The sequence below is a fragment of the Hemitrygon akajei genome, chromosome 2 (genome assembly GCF_048418815.1).
Source record: "Hemitrygon akajei chromosome 2, sHemAka1.3, whole genome shotgun sequence".
Classification (NCBI taxonomy): domain Eukaryota; kingdom Metazoa; phylum Chordata; class Chondrichthyes; order Myliobatiformes; family Dasyatidae; genus Hemitrygon; species Hemitrygon akajei.
The window spans coordinates 14306348-14326939 of NC_133125.1; the positions used below are offsets into that span (position 1 = coordinate 14306348).

Sequence of the window (20592 nt, forward strand, 5' to 3'; positions counted from 1 at the left end):
CAGTAGGCGCAGGAGTAGGCCATTCGGCCCTTCATGGCTGATCACACACAATCAGTACCCTGTTCCTGCCCTCTCCCCATATCCCTTGACCCCGCTATCTATAAGAGCTCTATCTAACTCTCTCTTGAATGCATCCAGAGACTTGGCCTCCACTGCCTTCTGGGGCAGAGCATTCCACATATCCAGCACTCTCTGGGTGAAAAAGGTTTTTCGCATCTCTGTTCTAAATGGCCTACCCCTTATTCTTAAACTGTGGCCTCTAGTTCTGGACTCACCCATTAGCGGGAACATGCTTCCTGCCTCCAGCGTGTCCAATCATCTACAGATACAGTAAATAAACAGGTAATGACAATATTTCTTTTGAACACATGCTGCAAGATGAGTTCCTTGATTAAAAGTATTGTGTAAATTGTTATTTCAGGTGACAGACTGGGTGAATCCATCGTTTGATTGCATCAGCAAATCTCCCTTACCGCAGGTTTCAGACAGAAAGCCATCTGCTTGTTCAAGGTCAAGTGGTGGGAATCAGAAAATTCCTTGGACCAGAAGTGACAAGAAATTTCATTCCAATACCTTAAATGACACAAAGAGTCAAAAAAGAATTAAAGTATCTCATGCGGAACAGATTTTAAGTCACAGTAGGCAAAACTCCACCTCAAATCGCAGTAGTTCCTGGGTGGATGAATATAGACCTCAGACACAGGTAGGAACGTGATTTATAATAAATTCCATAATTTATGATGGGCTATATCTTTTAATTTTGGATTTTTACTCTTGTCTATGTGAAGGATGTAAGTAATAAAGTCAATTCAAATTTCCATACTTTTATGATTTCAGTTTGGAGAAGCTTATTTCTACAGTTATGCAAATAGGTCTGATATCCTGTTACATCTTTATTTATTATTGGAATGTGTTTCTTATTGACCTCCCTCTGTCTACCCAGCGTAAAATTCAGATTTTACAAAGCAAATCCTAACTTAGTCTCATTAGCCCTGCAATTTCGGACTTTCATTGACAGTATATTCCTGCTTTAGGGAGAGGTTGTGTTCCTAACTAAACCATCCGTATGCAAATACTCCATAATGTAAACCTTTTTTACCTATGTGTTATTTCTGGAGATGCAATTCTACAGGAAGATTTATCTCACAAGTAATGCCCCAACCCTGGGTCCTCAACCTATAGGCACAGGAATTCTCATTATTTTGTAGGTAAAAGAGAAAAGGTTGTTATTTGAATTAACTAGAAACAAATTGTTTGATAAATTATCAATGAAAGGGATTCCTTTGTCAGTTGTCATCTCCCAAGAGGCTTCTCCTTCCCTCTGGTGAGGGGAAATTTAGATAGATGGATAATTTATTGACCCCAAAGGAAATTACAGTGTCACAGTAGCATTACATGTGCACAGATCTACAAATATTAGAAGAGAAGTAAGAAAGATTAAAAAAAGTTACCTTAAAAATAAGATGTACAAGATTTACAAGTCAAAGATTACAAGATTTAGAAGTTCACACATCTTTCCAAGTGCAATAATTACTGTAATATTATACAGTAATGAGTGCACGTTCACAATGTCCGGACAAGAAGTGATGGTACAGGTGTCTTGAGACAGCAGGGTATGGTAAACAGAGATTAAACAGAGGTTAATAACAGTCTAACAGCATCACTTCCCCAGCTGTAGGTTGACTCATTACAGAGCCTAATGGCCGAAGGTAAGATTGACCTCATATAGCGCTCTTCGGAGCAGCACGGTTGTCTTAGTCTATCACTAAAAGTGCTCCTGTCAGAAAGTGAGGGAGAAGAGACATATTGATTGGGGAGATTTGCAGAATGTGAAATGATAACCGGAGTCTGTCAGGACAGATCAGACTGTATCTCCAGCTCAAGTCAGAACATGTAAAACTGAAGACTCACTCTTTGAATGTATTTGTAACAAAGTCACAGTAAGAGTGTTGTTTTCAGTTCCGATACCTCCCTGTGGAGACTGAAGAGGGTGCAGAAGAGCTTCAGCAATATGTTCCCTGGGTTAGAGTATTACACCACTCAACCAGCTGATTTATCTTGCTCCTGTAAGCTGCCTCACTACCATCTGAGATTTTGCCAACAACAGTGGTGTCGCTGACAGATTTATAGATGGTATTTGAGCTGTGCTTGTCCACACAGTAATGAATGTGGAGCAGAGTAAGGTCGAAAGCTAGGAAGTCTAGAGCCGCTCTCAAAGTAAGGGGTTAGCAATTCAGGGATGAGAGGAGAAGATGTTTTTTCATGTAAAAAGTAGAGAATCTTTGGACTTTTCCGCTCAAGGGGACAGGGGCATATTCACTAAGTTTATCCAAGACAGAAATTGAAAATGTGAAGGGAATCGATGAATGTGGTTCAGTGTATGAAAGTGGCTTGAACTCTTTCAAATTCAAGTTTATTTTCATTTATCTGTGTACTGTATATGTATACAGTGACATGAAGCAATGTTCCACTGGGACCAAGATGCAAAATACAATACATATATCACACACAGCACTTAAAATAATATTAACACAATAATAGTAACAGATTAAAAATAAGTACTATGTCAATAGAAGTTCAAGTTTAAACTTAATTGACATTCAACCATACCCATGAATACAGCCAAACAAAACAGCATTCCTCCAGAGCCAAGGTGCAAAACACAGCATCACAGTCAACACAGCGCATGGCACTTACAGCACATGTAATTATGATAGCTGAGAAACAGACAGCATCAAGTAATCCCACGTTCGGTGGGCCACCTCAAAGCTCTGCAGCTCCACCTACATAAAATGGCAGAAGAAAATTAAACGGCTCTGGGGAGGAGACAGCTCCTCGTCGCTGATAGAGAGCAGCATGTAAATGCCAGAGATGTGCCTGAAATATTTGCAATTCCCTTCAGCTGGAAGTAACAGATTGATGTAGTCCTGCCACCACATGTCTCTGGCATTTACTGAATCCAGTTGATTCAGTGTGCATGATGTCACAAAATGACTGAGTGTACTCGGAATAGAAAATACTGTGGGACCACATCACATTGAGGTTATTGTCCTGAAGACGTGCTTTCCATTACCATAAGACATAAGGGCAGAATTAGGCTATTTGGCCCATTGAGTTTTGTAATTTTTACAAAAAATAGTGTAAGTACAATCAAGCTGACAAAAACCTCTTCAGTCTACTCTCAATCAACAGCAAATGATGGAAGGAATCCTAATGCCAGTATCAAGCAGCACTCAACAATGAACCTCTCACTAATGCTCAGATTGGCTTTGGCCAGGACACAGCTCCCAGTTAGGGTGAATCATGCAAAAACTGTTCCTTAAGTTGAAGTAACATCTCACACACAGAATTCTGGTCCTGTTTGTAAGATGTTAAGTCACCTTTAACCCCAGGATGTGGTCGAATAAATCGCCTAGGGCAGTGTCCAAAACCATTTCCAGCTTTTCACCTTGAATCTTTGTTTCGTCATCTCAAACACTGTGTGCTTACATCACTGACACTGCAGATTACAGGTGAGAGAAAACTATCAAAGTTGGATGAATAGAAATGTATACTCAGTGGCCATTTTATTAGGTGCACCTGTACCCCTGCTCATTGAGTCAAATATCCAATCAACCAATCATGTGGCAGCAATTCAATGCATAAAAGCTACAGACATGGTCAAGAAGTTCGGTTATTGTTCAGACCAAACATCAGAATGAAGAAGAAAAATTATCTAAGTGAATTAGATTGTGGAATGATTGTTGGTGCCAGATGGGGTGGTTTGAATATCTTGAAGCTGCTGGTCTCCTGGGATTTTCATGCAAAACAGTCTCTAGAGTTTACAGAGAATGGTGCAAAAAACAAAAAAAATCCAGTGAGTGGCAGTTCTGTGGGCGAAAGCACCTTATTAATGAGAGAGGTCAGAGGAGAGTGGCCAGACTGGTTCAACCTGACAGGAAGGTGACAGCAACTCAAATGTTGTTGTTTCGTATACCAGGTGCTTTTCTCTTCACACTTCTCATTGGATTTGTCAAGATGAAGTGTGTCCTGAGAGGGGCTGACATGAGTCAATCTGTTCTGAAGCCAGGGTTGAAATAATCTTCATCTGAACTCGTTGCAACTCAAATAGCCATGTTGTATAGCAGTGGAGTGCAGAAGAATATCTCTGAATGCACAACACATCGATCTTGAAGTGGATGGGCTACTGCAGCAGAAGACCACAAACATACATTCAGTGGTCACTGCAGGAGATAGCTAATAAAATGGCCACTGAGTATTGATGTTGTATTTATCCAGATTGGTAGTGGCACACAGTACTAAGTTATATCTACCATGCAATTGTATGAAAAACAAGAAATGAGTAGTCAAAAAATCTCTGAACCTTGTCTTGCAGAAGGAAACATGCAATGACTTTGCTTTTCTTTCAATTAAGACTTTAATTTGGGGACTAAGTTAAATCTTTTTAAATTAGTTCTACCTCACTTTTAAATATATGGACCTTTAAAATTTTTTTAACATTTTATTTAGCATTGACTTAAATTTTATTCACCACAGTCGGTGCTATAATTCATAGTGTTATTTCTACTTTGTTATTTTTAAATATTCTCATATTACATCCCATTTTTATTAAAGAGCAATGTGTTATTGCCACAAAGCTTTTCAATGGTTTAAATTCACACTCAAAAGGGTTGGGATCACTGTCCTAATGCATAACTACTTCTAATTCCAACTTTTTGTCATGTATATTATTATAAAACACTGCAGGTTTCTTTATAAACACGTTACAAAAATATTGCTCTGATGGTTTTCTGATCTCTCCTGCTTCAGGGTGAACTTGCGGTTCACAAGAAGAAAATTGAAGAGGTTGATAGTTGGCTGAAGGCCCATACATCAGAGACATGCCGTCAGCAAGTGAGTCACATTTCTTCTTTTGCTGTCTTTTCTTGTGATCTTCATTGAGTTCTTCCATCCCTCTCTATTGGAAAAAAAAAAGGCCTGTATCTGTTTTTATGACTGCATTTTCTGTGCTCTTTGTCAGTGGTATACATGACTACCTAAACCTCTTTGCTTCTGCACACCTGGTCACTCCCAGCAATTTATCTTTTACTGGATGACCTTGTGATTCTTCACCCTGATTGCTAAATGGCATAATTTTGACAGGTCTGTTGTATGCTTTCTCCCATCCATATACCACACTGTGCCTTGTAGTTACACAATCCTTGCCATCTTGGATGACCCATTTGTTAACCTGTTGTGAAAAGCTGAGGATTCTGATGGGCACCTCCTGCCCATTGGGGATCTAGCCCTTTATTCCACCTCTCTGACACCCATCTTCCAGCCCATTAAAGATATGCGTCATTATTTTTCATATATTCTTATGACAGTGAATGTGGAACATGGAATACTAAAGCACGGGACAGGCCCCCAGCCCACGATGATGTACCAACCTTTTTAATCTATTCTAAGATCAATTTAACCCTTCCTTCCCACATAAACCTCCATTTTTATTTCATTCATGTACCTATCTAAGAGTTTCTTAAATTTCCCTCATTTATCTGCTTCTACCAGCATCCTGGCAGCGCGTTCCACGGACCCACCATATTTTTTTTTAAAGAAAAGCTTACGTCTGACATCCACCAATACTTTGCTGCAATCACCTTAAATTATGTTCCTTTGTATTAGCCATTTCCACAATGTGAAAACATCTCACTATGCACCTTATCTATGCCTCTAATCATCATGAACACCTCTAACAAATAACCTCTCATCCTCCTTTGTTCTGAAGAGAATAGCCTTAGCTTTCTCAACCATTTCTCATAAGACATGTTCTGGTAAATCACAAGATATCCTGGCAAAATCTCTTCTGCATCCTCTATAAAGCTTCCACATCCTTCCTATAATGAGGTGACCTGAACTAATCACTATATTCCAAATGGGAAAATAGAACATAACAGCACAGAAACAGGCCCTTCGGCCCACAATGCTGTGCTGAACCAATTCAATTAAGCCAACTAAACTGATCCCATCTGCCTCAACAATGTCTGTATCCTTCCGTTTCCTCACATTTGTGTACCTATCTAAACACCTCTTTAAAAGTTTCTAATGTATCTGTTATTGCCAATACCCCACATTCCAGGCACCCACCACCTTGTAAAAAAAACTTGCCCTTTACATCTTCTTTCACCTTAAATGCCTGCCCTCTGGTATTAGACATTTCCATCCTGGGGAAAAAAGATATTGCCTGTCTACTCTATGCCTCTCATAATCCTGGTAAGCCCCTTCTTCACCCTCTCCAAAGTTTTGCATTTTTCCTATAATGGGGCAACCAGAACTGAATACAGTACTCCAGATGCAGCCTAACTAGAGTTTTATAAATCTGCAACATACAGTAACTTCCTGACTTTTGAACTCAGTGCCTGGACTAATATAAGCAAGTATGTCATGTGCCTTCTTAACCACCCTGTCAACCTGTGTAGACACTTTCAGGGAGCAATGAACTTGGACCCCAAGATCCCGCTGCTCATCAACACTGTCTTGCCCTAAACAGTGTACTGTTTCTTTATATTTGACCTATTCCAAGGTGCAACACTTCAGATTTGGCTGGATTAAACTCCACCTGCCATTTCTCTGCCCATATCTGCAACTGATCTATATTGCACTATATTCTTTGCCAGTCTTCTATGCTATCCACAATACCACCAATCTTTGTATCATCTGCAAATTTGCTAACCCATCCATCTACATTTTCATCCAGGTCATTTATATACATCACAAACAGCAGAGGTCCCAGTCAGATCCACTCCCCCCACCCCCTGAACACCACTAATCTCAGACCTCCAACTAGAAAGAAGGCTCCTTGACCACTACCTTCAGTCTTCTAAGAGAAAACCAGTTCTGAATCCAAACAGCCAATTCACCATGGATCCCATGCATCTTAATCTTCTGGATGAGCCTCCCATGAGGGACCTTGTGAACCGCCTTACTAAAATCCATGTAGTTAACATCCACAGCTCTACCTTCATCAATCATCCTCATCACCTTGTCAAAAAAACTCATTCAAATTAGTAAGATGTGACTTGCCCCATATAAAGCCATGCTGGCTCTCCCTAATTAGGCTATGGTTTTCCAAACGCTCATAAATCCTATCCCTAAGAATTCTCTCCAGTAGCTTCAACGTGAGACTCGCTGGTCTCAGGCTTCCAGGATTATCACTTCTTGAATAATGCAGCATTCACTTGTCACCTATCCTCCGGAACCGTGTCTATAGCAACAGACAATACAAAGTTATTGGTCAAGGGCCCAGCAATCTCTTCACTTGCCTCTCTTAATAAATTGGGTATATCTCATCAGGCCCCAGGGACTTATCCATCTTAATGCTCTTTCAGAGACCCAACGCTACCTCTTTCTTTACCTCAAAATGTCCTATCCTGTATCCTGCATGTCCTCTTCCTTGGTAAATACTGATGTAAAGTACTCATTAGCAACCTACTCACATCCTCCACATTCTAGCAAATATTCCTCTTTATCCTTGAGTGTTCCTACCCTCTCCCTAGTTCAGTGGTCCTATCCTCTTGCTCCTGATGTTTGTGTAGAATCTCTTTAATCTTACTCACCAAGGACTTTTAATGCCCCTTCCTGGCTTTCCTAGTTATCTTCTTTAGTACTGTTCTGGCTTATCAAATAAGATCAAGGGCTCTGCTTGATTCTAGTTTTCCAAGATATACGTACTTTTCATTTTTTTTCCTTGTCTAAATTCATCACCTTTCTTTTGAGATCCATGGTTCTCCTACCTTGCCATCCTTGTCGTTCCTCCTGACTGGAACCTGCCTATCCTGTGCTCTGTGCAGGTGGTCTTTTTGAACCCTCCACATGTTGGATGTGGACTTCTCCAAAAACAGCTGTTCCCAGTTAACTCTCCCAAGGTTCGGCCTAAAGCTCTTGTAATTTGCCCTGCTCCAATTTAATACTCTCCTGCAAGGTTCATATTTATCCTTGTCTATAGCTGTCCTAAAAATCAAGGAGTTGTGGTCACTTCCCTAACTGTCCACCCACTGAGTGGTCGGTCACGTGGCCAGGCTGATTACCCAACACCAGGTCCAGTACAGATATTTGGTCCGTGCTGGTTTTCAGGGAATTTCCATTGGCTTCCCATTGGCCCCTGTTCTCACCCCCAACCCCCATTTCTTGTCACCCTTTCTCTCTCACGTGCACATTAATGTACCGACTCGTCCATTCTCCTGCTGCCTTTTAACATAAATTGTGATTTTCTATAAACCTGCCTGAATGTCTTTGAGATGTGGGAGGATACAGGACCACCTGTTTGAAACCAATGCCAATTTGGGGGGATGTATGAACTCCCATGGCCTGTATCTGAGGACAGGGTCAAGGCCCCAGCAACAACACTAACTGTTCTGTCCCTCACCACCACCCTCCATTAGGTTGTGTCCAATTCTATGCATGATTAATGTTGCTAACATCTTTCATGCTAAGCCTTTTCCAGGTTTTTTCTGAGTATCTCCTCGGACAACATCCTATCAATTCCCAAATTATCCTCCAAATCTATTATTACAAATATCAACTGGACTATTAAACAAATATGATTAGCTATATTTGTCACATGTACATCAAAACGTGTATCACTTAGGTCACATAACTGAAATCAGTTCTGTTAGTTTATTTTAAATTTCTCTTTGCTGAAATTATTTACTTAAACTGTGTATTTAAATGCTGCAAATCACATGGTTAAGCCGGTGTGCAGCAGGTACATTTGTAAAGTGCTTCAAAAGTTTCTACCAATATTATTTTCTGGCTCCAACTTTCCTTGCTCCATTCTGTTGCAAACCAAATTCCAATTATTATTGAGATTTGTAAAAAAATAATTTTACTTCAGGATGCAGCACTATAACAGGCCATCCTGGCCCAATGAGTCTGTGCCACCCAATTGCACCCATGTGACTAATGTGTACATTTTTGGAATATGAGAGGAAACTGGCGCACCCAGAGGAAACTTGCATGGGAGAATGGACAAACTCCTTAGAGACAGTGGTGGAATTGATCCTGGGTCGCTGGCGCTGTCAAACTTGTATAGATATGTAGTGAGACTATATTGACTGACTACATCACCGTATGGTATGGAAACACCAATGCCCTTGAGTGGAAAATTCTGCAATAATTAGTGGAATCAGCCCAGTCCATCACGGGTAGAGCCCATCTACATGGAATACAGTTGCAGGAAAGCAGCATCCATCATCGGGTCTCCACCACCCAGGGCATGCTCTCTTCTCACTGCTGCCACCAGGAAGGTGGTATAGGAGCCTCAGGACTCACATCACCAGGTTCAGGAGCAGTTTGTACCCCTCATACATCAGTCTCTTGAACCAAAGGGGATAACTTAGCTAACATTGATATGTTCCCACAACTAATGGACTCACTTTCAAGGACACTCTTAAAGATAGTGGAGTCAAGGGATATGGGGAGAAGGCAGGAACGGGGTACTGATTGTGGATGATCAGCCATGATCACATTGAATGGCGGTGCTGGCTAGAAGGGCCAAATGGCCTACTCCTGCACCTATTGTCTATTGACACTTTATCTCATGTTCTTGATATTTATCTATCTATCTATTTATCTATTAATTAATTAATTAATTCCTCTTTTTGTATTTGCACAGTTTGTTGTCTTCCACAATCTGTTTGAACATCCAGGTTGGGGAATATTTCATTATTCTGTTATGGTTATTATTCTATAGGTTTATTGAGTATTCCCACAAAATGAATCTCAGGGTTGTATATGGTGACATAAATGTACTTAGATAATAAAACTTGATTTGAACTTTTAATAGTGTTAAGCTAACCACGAAGCCACCACATTTTATTCTTTTAAAAGCCGTATTTTACCTTCCCATTAGGTCACATTAGTTACCATATGTTAGTTTTCAATATTCTTGTTATTACATCACAGTTTATTCTTGTAAAAACTGTATTTATCAAAAGAAATCACTTTTGTCAGGTTTGTTCTTTCTTAAAAGCAGGGCATGGAAGCCAATTGTAGACTCTTTACCCCTGCCCTGGCCAGTACTGGGTGGTAGAATGTATAATCTAACACATTGAACTTGGAGTAGTCCTCCTCATGATAGTGCATTGTTTTAGAATTTTGTGACAATTGTCGGATTGTAAATGCTGGTGTTAACTGAATCCTAACTGACTTTTTTTAAACGTTGTGTGAAGGGTGGCTCCATCCTACTGTTAACGGGTGGCTCAGGCACTGGCAAGTCGGCTACCATACACGTCCTAGTGAAGGAGCTGGGAATTCAGCTACAGGAATGGATAAACCCTTTATCGCAAGATAAATTCAAACCTTGGGATGAATTTGAGCGCCACTATAACACTGGTAAGAGCACATTTCAGAAATGTGAACCCTGTTGTGGATATCATTCATGCAGTCCTTGCCACAACTGTACAGATGCTGATATTTTATGCACATCTGTCTTGTTGGCCAATGGTAGCCACGATAGACGTATGCTGTAAATCTGATGGATAGGTGGAAGACATTAAAGTACGGTTTAGGTTAAGGAATTTTTAAAATCTCCGTAATGAAGTGTGTAATTCCAAAAACATTTTGTCACTGCATTGGTTCTCTCCTCCTCTAATTTACTACCTGTCTATTTTTTTAAAAACCCACACATTTTCCACCGGCTTTTAGGCTCAGTGTGTTAATGCATTCATGTTTTTAAGTCAGTAACAGTCCTTAATGTGCTCTTCTCGTTCAAATGGAAGCCATAACATTTCATATGCTTAAGAAATTAAAACAAACCACATTCTATTTTCCCCCATTTTAAGTAAGAATTGGCTGTGATTGTGCTTTTTGTGCTCCAGGAATACGCTGAAGATGATTAATAATTATCATAGGAAACTTCAGTTCTAAATAACAATGCTTGGGGAAATATATTTGTACTGGTTACACTGGTGCTCGCAGAGACCATTTTGTTTGTTCAGTTTTGTCTAGAGGTTAAGTGTTAGAGTAGGTGATGGAAGGATGACATATTTCTATTGGCTCATACGAGGGGACGTAATTTCTTGGTGACTGGAGGAAAGTATAGGGAGGATATCAGAGATGGGTTTATTACATAGAGAGTGGTGGGTGCATGGAATGTCCTGCTGGGGTGGTGGTTTTACAGGCATTGAAGAGGGACTCTTAGATAGACATGTGGACAATAGAAAAAAGGGGGCCATGCGGAAAGGAAGTGTTAGATTGATTCTGGAGTAGGTTAAAAGTTTGGCACAATATCATGGGCTAAAGGGCTATAATGTTTTATGTTCTATTTTAATGTTGTTTTAACTTGCACACAAACATGTTTGTCAGCTGCATTACCTATTTTGCACTTCATCCAAATAACTAGCTCGTTCAGATCTCAGTGTTGAAAGTGAGCCAGTAATAAGTGGCCAGCAATATTGATATTCAATGATTAATGCTTGCTGCTGATCACCCACCCAGTATAAAAATTTCAGAAATCAAGTATTGCATGGATTGATTGTACACTTTAGAATTTCTCAATTTTATTTTTGAATAAAATTTGAACTTTCTCTAATCTGTTGTTTAATTTATTTCAGACTCCAGTTTCCAAGCGTACATGAACAAGCCACAATCTGTCCAATTTGCAGAGTTTTTGCTGCGAGCCAGCAAATACAAAAAGCTCCAGATGATGGGAGACGTTCTGCATTTGGACAAGAAACTGATTCTTGTTGAGGTGAGTACAATCTTTTTGAGCTCTTTAATTGGTTCCTTGCAAGAAAATAAACCCTTGGAGTAGTTCACACATGAGATTAAACAATAGGTTGTGTGTTCAGAAAAGTTTGGGTATTTTTGTTTTATTTCTCAGTAAAAGGCTTCTGAAGTACTCATGATTTTTGTAATTCTTTTAAAGTTAAAATTAATTTTCTTCATAATATTGGAATCTATAGTAATATTGAAATTATTCAGACATCACTATGTACACGAGAGCTTTCTGTACTTTTAGCTAAAACTATACATGTTGTCCAATGGTAATTTTTCTTCTTCACAGGATATCCCTAATCAGTTTTATAGAGAACCCTCTTGTTTGCATGATATCTTACGGTAAGCTTCCTCAGATTTTTATTCATAACTGAAACGTAACATCATTTATACAATAAACTATTTCACTGACTGCTTCTGATGAGCCATTTATAAAACTATTCAATGGTTACATGGCCTGTATTTTACTTTCTTCGGCCTCCCTCCCTTCTTAAAGAATGGAGTGACATTTGCAGTTTTCCAGAACCATTCCAGAATCTAGTGATTTTTGAAAGATTACTAATGATAGATGATAGATAGATAGATAGATAGATAGATACTTTATTCATCCCCATGGGGAAATTCAACTTTTTTTCCAATGTCCCATACACTTGTTGTAGCAAAACTAATTACATACAATACTTAACTCAGTAAAAAAATATGATATGCATCTAAATCACTATCTCAAAAAGCATTAATAATAGCTTTTAAAAAGTTCTTAAGTCCTGGCGGTTGAATTGTAAAGCCTAATGGCATTGGGGAGTATTGACCTCTTCATCCTGTCTGAGGAGCATTGCATCGATAGTAACCTGTCTGATCCAGGTGATCTATCTCGCTTCAGACCTTTCATCTTCTCCTTAGCAACTGCATTCACTTCTGTCCCCTGACGCTATTGAAGTTCTGGCATACTAGTAGTGTCTTCTACAGTGAAGATTGACACAAGATACTTACTAAGTTCATCTGTTTTTTTTGACCCCCGTAACTACCTTTCCAGTGTCATGTGTCTGCAGCTGATATCCACTCTCATCTCTCTTTATAAATCTGAAAAAAAACTTCTTGTATCCTCATTTATATATTGGCTAGCTTACCTTCATATCTTATCTTTTCTCTCATTACTTTTTTTTAGTTGCATTCTGTTAGTTTTTAAAAGCTTCCAAATCCTCTAGCTTCCCACTGATTTTTGCAATATTATATGTCTTCCCTTTTGCTGTCATGTTGGCCACGGTTACATCTCATCCTCCCTTTAGAATACTTCTTCATCTTTGGGATGTATCTGTCCTGTGCCTTCCAACTTGCCCCCAGAAACTCCAGGCTTTGCTGTTCTGCCATCATCCCTGCTAATGTCCCCTTCCAATCAACTTTGGCCAGATCCCCTCTCATGCCTCTGTCATTCCATTTAATCTACTGTAATACTGATACATCTGACTTTAGCTTCTCCCTCTCAAACTGCGGTGGGCAATCTATCATGTTATGATCACTGCCTCCTAAGGGTTCTTTACCTAAGCTCCCTCATCGAATCTAGTTCATTACATAATACCCAATCAGAATTGCCTTTCCCCTAATGGGCTTGATCACAAGCTGCTCTTAAAAAGGCATCTCGTGGGCTACATACAAATTCCCCTCTTGGGATTCAGCGCCAACCTGATTTTCCCAGCAGACCTGCATATTGAAATTCCCCCCATGACTATCGTAACCTTTCGTAACCTTTCCCTTTTTACATGCTTTTTCTATCTCTTCTTGTATTTCTATCCTATATCCTGGCGCTGTTTGAAGGCATGAATTTAACTCCCATCAGGGATTTTTTTTTACCCTTGTAGCTTCTTAACTCTACCCACAAGGATTCGACTTTTTCTAGTCCTATGTCACATTTTTGATTTCACTTTTTACCAATAGAGCCACCCCACCCCTTCTGCCTACCTGCCTGTCCTTTCGATACAATGTATACCCTTCAATATTAACCTCCCAACTATGATCTACTTTCAGCCATGACTCATTGATGTCCACAACATAATTTCTGCCAATCTCTAACTGCACTACAAGATCACCTACCTTATTCTGTATTCTGCGTGCATTCACTTTCACATCTTCAGTCCTGCATTCATCACATTTCGATTATGCCTCCATGTTACACTTTAACCCCTCCACCAGTTCCTCAGCCACGCATTCATCTGCCAAGTCTTTCTATTCTTAGCCTCATTGGCACATAGCACAGACAGCACTCCAGAGATTACTACCTGGAGAGGTCCTGTTTTTCAGCTCTCTACCCAACTCCCTATATTCTCTCTTCAGGACCTCCTCCCTGTTCCTACCTATGTTGTTGGAATCAATATGTACCACAACTTCTGGATGTTCACCCTCTCCCCCCCCCCCTCCCCCATTTACTGTCGACCTGATCTGAGACATTCCTATCCCTGGCAACATACCAATCTTGTTCACAGAATCTCCTGTTTGCTCTCTAACTATGGAATGCCCTATCACTACTGCATTCCTCTTTTACTCCCTCCTCTTCCCTCCTGGGCCACAGAACCAGACTCAGTGCCAGACACCCATTCCTACAGCTTTCTCTGGTAGGTTGTCGTTCCCCCACCCCAGCAGTATCCAAAGCGGTATACTTATGGAGGAGAACGGCCACAGGGGTGATCTGCACAGGCTGCCTTTCACCTTTCACTCTCCATACTGTCACCCAGATACCTGCCTCCTGTAACATAGGGGTGACCACCTTCTGCCTGCCATCTCCTCATCCTCCCAAATGAGCTGAAGATCATCCAGCTGCAGCTCTAGTTCCTTAACACTGTCTCTGGGGATTTTTTTAAATACTGAAGTGTGGAAAAATATAAAGGTATTATATGATGTAAAGTTAAGCACTTGATGTATTCTTAATCAGGAAGTTTGTTCAGACGGCCAGATGTCCATTGGTGTTCATAATTTCTGACAGCTTCAGTGGAGACAGCAACCAGCGGGTACTCTTCCCACACGACATCCAAAAGGAACTGGGTATCTTCAACATTAGGCAAGTACCAGTTCACTGGTAACTCCACACATTTGTTAGTGCTTTTTTGAATTTGTCTTTTATAAATATCCTTGTACTAAGTGATTTTTAAACAGTTAAATATATTTTGAATCAATTACAATTGTATTTCATTTGGAGTTTCAAAATGTATGGATTGTGTAAAAAAAAAACTTTAAATTTTGTATCTATTTAGTGCTGAAATTTTGACAGTATTTTAAAACAAAAGTGATATTTCCATGCTGTTCATAGGTGACAAACTCATTGCCCCATTTGTACCATGAGCAGACTTAACTGGAGAGTATTTCCCCGAAATTTGCTTGTCTGTTTAGTCCGCTGTTTCCTCAGAAGCCATACAACAGCCATCGTTTTTACATTTATTAATTAATTGAGGATAAATCCTGTTATAAAGTCAGAGAACATTTTGATTGTTTACCCCTGTTTAGATAGTGGTGCACTTCTGAAAGCAGCCTTCCAAAAATTTATCCAGAAAGGTCATTGTCCATGTGTGGTCTTGACAGCAGGTGTTAAGCAAAGGGTATCATCCACATCAGCATCCAACTCTGATTCTGTCTTCGACCTTGTCAGAGTATTTGTACTTAACACACAGGTTACGGTTTAAGAGATTACAGGGGAGAAAAAAAAAACTTGTATTATCAGTAACACTTTTTTCTGTACTTTGCTATTGTTTAGCTCTTGTACGACCTCAGTGTACTAATAGAGTAGAATAGAACTTTATGCTCAGGGACGAGATTGTGGTGCTACTCCAGTCTGTGCAAATCAGATATTTACAATGCATGTGATGTGGTTAAATTTTTTTAAAAATCCATGTTTACATCCAACAAGTGACTTTGATATTCCATAACACTTAAAGGCCATTGGCAAGCTGGATGTAGTATTATTCAGCTGCACAACAAACCTAGGGAAGAAGCTGTTTTTCAATCTGTCTTGCCTAAGATGTCTCTGTATCTCCTACCAGACAGCAGGACATTGAACAGACAGTGTCCGGGGTCTATGGATGGCATGCAAAGTGTGATAATAATTAATTAATTTGCCACTTGTTCCCTTCCCATACATACATAAGCAGTACCGTGCCAAGAAAGACCACCTCACTTTGCAGAGATGAGAGAACTTAGTCTCGACGGGTATCAGCCTTGGGGTTTGTATGTCCCTGTGCTTTACCTGAATCTGATAAGAAGCAACACGGAGACATAAATAATTTTTTATTTGTTATTTAATGAAGTTTAATAATTTTACATGCTGAAAGCTAAATTGAATTTCTAATCAACTTGTGATGGTCTATTATTTAAACCATTCTTTTCCATCATTTGACAGTTTTAACCCTGTAGCTCCCACGAGCATGCTGAAAGTTCTAAGCAGAATATCCGCTCAAGAGGCAAGCAAGGTAAATTCTAGTTCAATGTAAACAGCTGTGTCTTCAGCATTTTTATTTAACCAGAGTTTTGGGGTATGTTGTTGTGATCAGAAGCCTTCTGGTAATTGCCAAACTGTCTTTCCTATATCTGATTCTCAGTGACAGCTGTCAACAGACTGTGAACACAGTCCCAGTGCAGCCTGGGGTCACTGCATAGTCACAGGAGCACCCAGTATAATTAGAGTCATAGAGAAACAGGCCCTTCGGCCCATCAGTCTGTGCCGAGCCACCTACTCTAGTTGACCTGCATCAGGACCAGGATTCTGTATGATATATAGAATCATATACTGCTGTCACTGTGCTGTAAACATTGTTATGAAAACATAGTAAGTATATCAGTAAGAATGACTGATTTGGATCATAAATATAACAAAGATGACTGAAGAAAAACTATGGATACTGATCCTACAATCAGACTGAAACGTATCTACAGAATTTAGTGAAATGTTTCCACTTTCCAACTCAAAGTGATCCGCACAAGTCTTTCATTAAGGTAGATTATTGGGATTACATTTCACACATACTTTTTAACTCTGTTTAATCATTATTTGGACATGCAAACTCAGCTCTTTTCAAAGTGCTAATATGCAACTAATGTTAAAGTTGTAATGCTCGGCCAGCATTACGGGACTTGTACTGGGGTGGGCAACTATTCTGTCCATTATGAAATATTAACAGTTTAAAAAATTATCTTGATATGCAGAAAGCTGGCAAGTCTGTTGTTCCTGACAAAGCTGTCCTGGAGATGCTGTGCAGGGCCAGTGCAGGAGATATCAGGAGTGCAATAAACAGTCTGCAGTTTACGTTGGTGAAAGGTAATTTAATAATGGCAGGAGACTAAAATAAGTTGACAATTTTGGAAAAACAGTATTAAACGATATCTTAGTAGCAAATTGGTAAATAATTAATATTTTCATATTTGATCTATGTTTTGACTCTGAAGTTAGAACCCACTGTATCACTAGAACATGGAGGACTACAGCATGGTACAGGCTCTTTGGCCCACAATGCTGTGCCAACCTTTTAATCTACTGCAAGAGCAATCACATCTTCCCTCCTTCATAGCCTTCCATCTTTTGATCATTCATGTGCCTAAGTTTCTTAAATGTTCCTAATGTATCTGCCTCTAGCATCACCCACTAGTAGGGTGTCCCATGTGCCTGCCACTGTCTGTGTAAAAAGAAACACAAACAAACTACTACTACTGACATCCTCTCTATTTTCCTTCAATTTATGTCTCCCCGTATTAGCCACATCCACCCTGGGAAAAAGGTCTCTGGCTATTCAGTCAATCTATTGCCTCTTATCATCTTATACACCCATATCAAGTCACCTCTCATCCTCCTTCACTGCAAAGAGAGAAGCCCTAGCTTGCTCAACTTATTGAGAAAAAATATGCATTATGAACCTAAAATCTTTTAATAATTGATGGAATATAAAAATATGTATCCGTCATTTTTCTCTGGGAAGCTAAGACTAAAATTACTCCTGAGCAGAAGCTGAAAGACAAAGCAAAGACAATCTCATTGCATTAAATCCTGACTTCTATATTACCTTTTGTGTTATGTTACTTTGAGTCAGATGCCAGTATTTGTTGCATTTGGGAATATGAAGTAGGATTGGTTGGACGTAGTACAGAGTGGGGAAGTAACAAAAGTACAGAAGTTGGATTGGTTTTACAGGTAAAGTGGAGTCTTCCTGTTGTCAATATGGGCAGAAGAATTCATCATCAGAAAGTATGCACGGACATAATATATATGGATGGGTAGAAAGTCTGCTGTCTGTGCTCTGATGGTAAACTATAGGTCTATGTAGTACTAATCCATCACTTGACAAAATGTTGCCAGTTTCACTTTGCTGTCTGCTTAGGACTAAGAAGAATCTGCCTTGGCTTTTTTGAGCTAAGGTATACCAACCTCAGTTCTTCACAGTGTAATCTACTGAAAATGTAGCTATTTTATTATTGGGCGAGATTGGGGGGGGGGTGGGGGAGTAGTCAGGAGAGACTTGGTCCAATCAACCAGCCCACTGAGGCTAATTGTTGAACACTGTCACCCTTGGCTGTGCCTGTCAACAAGCCTCAACGTGGATTACTGACTTTGAGATGAGTGCAGCAAAGTTGATTTATACACAGTGCTTCAGAACCATGTAGTTGATACTACATTTTCATCTTGTGTTTATATCCCATGCTTTCACTCTTTTTGTGCGATTTGTTTCTTCTTGTCTGCGTTAGTTATTTATTGAGTGGGGGGGTTGATTTTTCTTTGAATGGGTTGTTTCCATGTTTCTTCTTAGTTCTGTGGCTGTCTGTGGGAAGATGAATCTTAGGGTTGTACTTTGATAATAAATGTGCCTTGAATCCTTTGAATTATTTATAATGTATGTAATAACAGTGACCAAAATGTAACATGCACAAAATGCTGGAGAAACTCAACACATCAGGCAAGATCCATGGAAAGGAATACACAGTTGATGTTTTGCATTGAAACTTTTCAACAGTCCAAAATGTTAACTGTTTATTCCCCTCCTTAGGTTCTACCTGACCTACTGATCTCCTCATTATGTGTGTGTTAATGTGGATGCAGAACCTCTTGTGTTTATGAAATTGTAATCTTTTTTCAATGAAAATTATTCCAAAATGTGGAACGTACTGATGACAAAGTTATTATTTTGTACAGAGATAACATCCTGCTTTAACTGATTTTCTTTTGCAAAACAATTTACAAATTAATGCTGTTGTATGATCGACCTACACGTCCACATGCACAAAACTGTTTTCCTTTTGACAATTCAGGCTGCCCACTGGAACAGATTCAGTTGCCAAAGAGTAAAGGAAAATCTTCAGTAAGAACTGGCACATCTTTGGGAAGAAAGTATAAAGAAAAGTCTTCAAAGGCACATGAAAATGAGAGTGCCCTGCCTGCCATTGGAGGCAAGGACCAATCTCTCTTCCTTTTTCGAGCTCTGGGAAAAATTATGTATTGTAAACGTAAGTTCAAATTTTAAACAAATGTATTTGAATCCTTTTAAATGTATTAGTTCCCTTAGGTTCACAATCTAACCAAGATTTTAATATTGTCAACAAATTTTAGAATGTACTTGTGGACGACTTCTGCTTATTCCCCCATGTTTAATTTTTAGTGCTTTTTAAAAGCTATGCAATATGCCACAAGCTGCCACTTTTTAAAAATCACCACTTTTAACATCAATTTTTCTTAACCTTATTCTAAAGTAGCATGATCAGTTAGCAATTTTCTTTGCCCTACTTTGTATAAGATTCAGTGTCATGCAAAGAAGACAGTAATAAGAGTTATTAAAAGTCGGTTATCGATGAAGCTTAAGGTAAGTGTCAAAATAAGTTCAGGTTTGTCATTCAACCATATGTGAATACCCATGAATACAGCCAAACGAAACAGCGATATTCCTGGCAAAGTGCAAAACACAGTACCAACAGTCATACACAGCACAACACACACATGGCACGTATAAAACAGCACACAAAAAAAATATAGTCGAATCCCTGAGTCCATGAATGTTGCAGCAGTCTGTAGCAAATGGAAATTGTCTTCAGCCAGGCAGACATTCGGGAACAGCACCGACTCCAGCATGCACCAACCATATCGCCTCTGGTGGAGTGCAACAACTCCAATGCCTCTCACCTGGGCGACGGAAAGCGGGTGAAAATCGTGCTTTCAGGCTTCATTCTTGCTCGGACCGAGGCCACGCAGCTCCCCCACAATTTGTCAAAAACTAGTAAATCGGACCTTTAGCATTCTGCATTAACAATGTATAACAGGATCTTGTGATCACCAGAAAAGTGACTACATTTGTTGTTAGACTGAACACCTCCTTCCCACACCCACTCTGATGCAGGCGCCAACACGATCGACACCAATTCCAGTTCTTTCAGTTTCTCCAGCAATAAACAACTCACAGATTGGATAGACGAAGTACTATCATTTCTTAATGCCCAGCAGGGTCTTGGAATCATAAAAAATATGTTTTAAAAAAGAGAATAACACCTTTGGTTGGCCCCGTAGATGCAGCTATGTCCGAGGATGCTACTATGCTCCTGGAAAAACAGAACTGACAATGCATGAGGTTTATAGAAACATTTCCAAAATGTGGAAATACTTACAAATTTCTGTAATCTCTGATTTTTCCACTATTTTATATTTATGTAATGATTATACTTGGATTGACTGGTCATTCATGCTCCAATTTGATCCTCAAGTCTCACTGCCTCCATGTCTCTTTCCTCTTTAAGATCCCCTTAAAGACAAATTCTTGGACAAACTTTTATTTCTTTGCCTAATTTAACTTAATGTCCCTTTGTGACAGTCACTGAGCTCAATCA

General features: G+C 39.5%; 1 protein-coding gene across 2 annotated transcripts in view; it reads left to right on the forward strand.

The window, feature by feature from the left end:
• The window catches only part of rad17 (RAD17 checkpoint clamp loader component), a 46541-nt gene that overhangs the window by 4823 nt on the left and 21126 nt on the right, over positions 1–20592 (forward strand). For both annotated transcript variants that reach the window (XM_073067475.1, XM_073067468.1), the window contains exons 3-11: positions 422–703; positions 4810–4893; positions 10209–10371; positions 11592–11728; positions 12044–12096; positions 14678–14803; positions 16136–16205; positions 16939–17050; positions 19030–19224. In XM_073067475.1, coding sequence (XP_072923576.1) covers positions 422–703; positions 4810–4893; positions 10209–10371; positions 11592–11728; positions 12044–12096; positions 14678–14803; positions 16136–16205; positions 16939–17050; positions 19030–19224 — 1222 coding nt within the window. The remainder of the gene's footprint in view (positions 1–421; positions 704–4809; positions 4894–10208; positions 10372–11591; positions 11729–12043; positions 12097–14677; positions 14804–16135; positions 16206–16938; positions 17051–19029; positions 19225–20592) is intronic.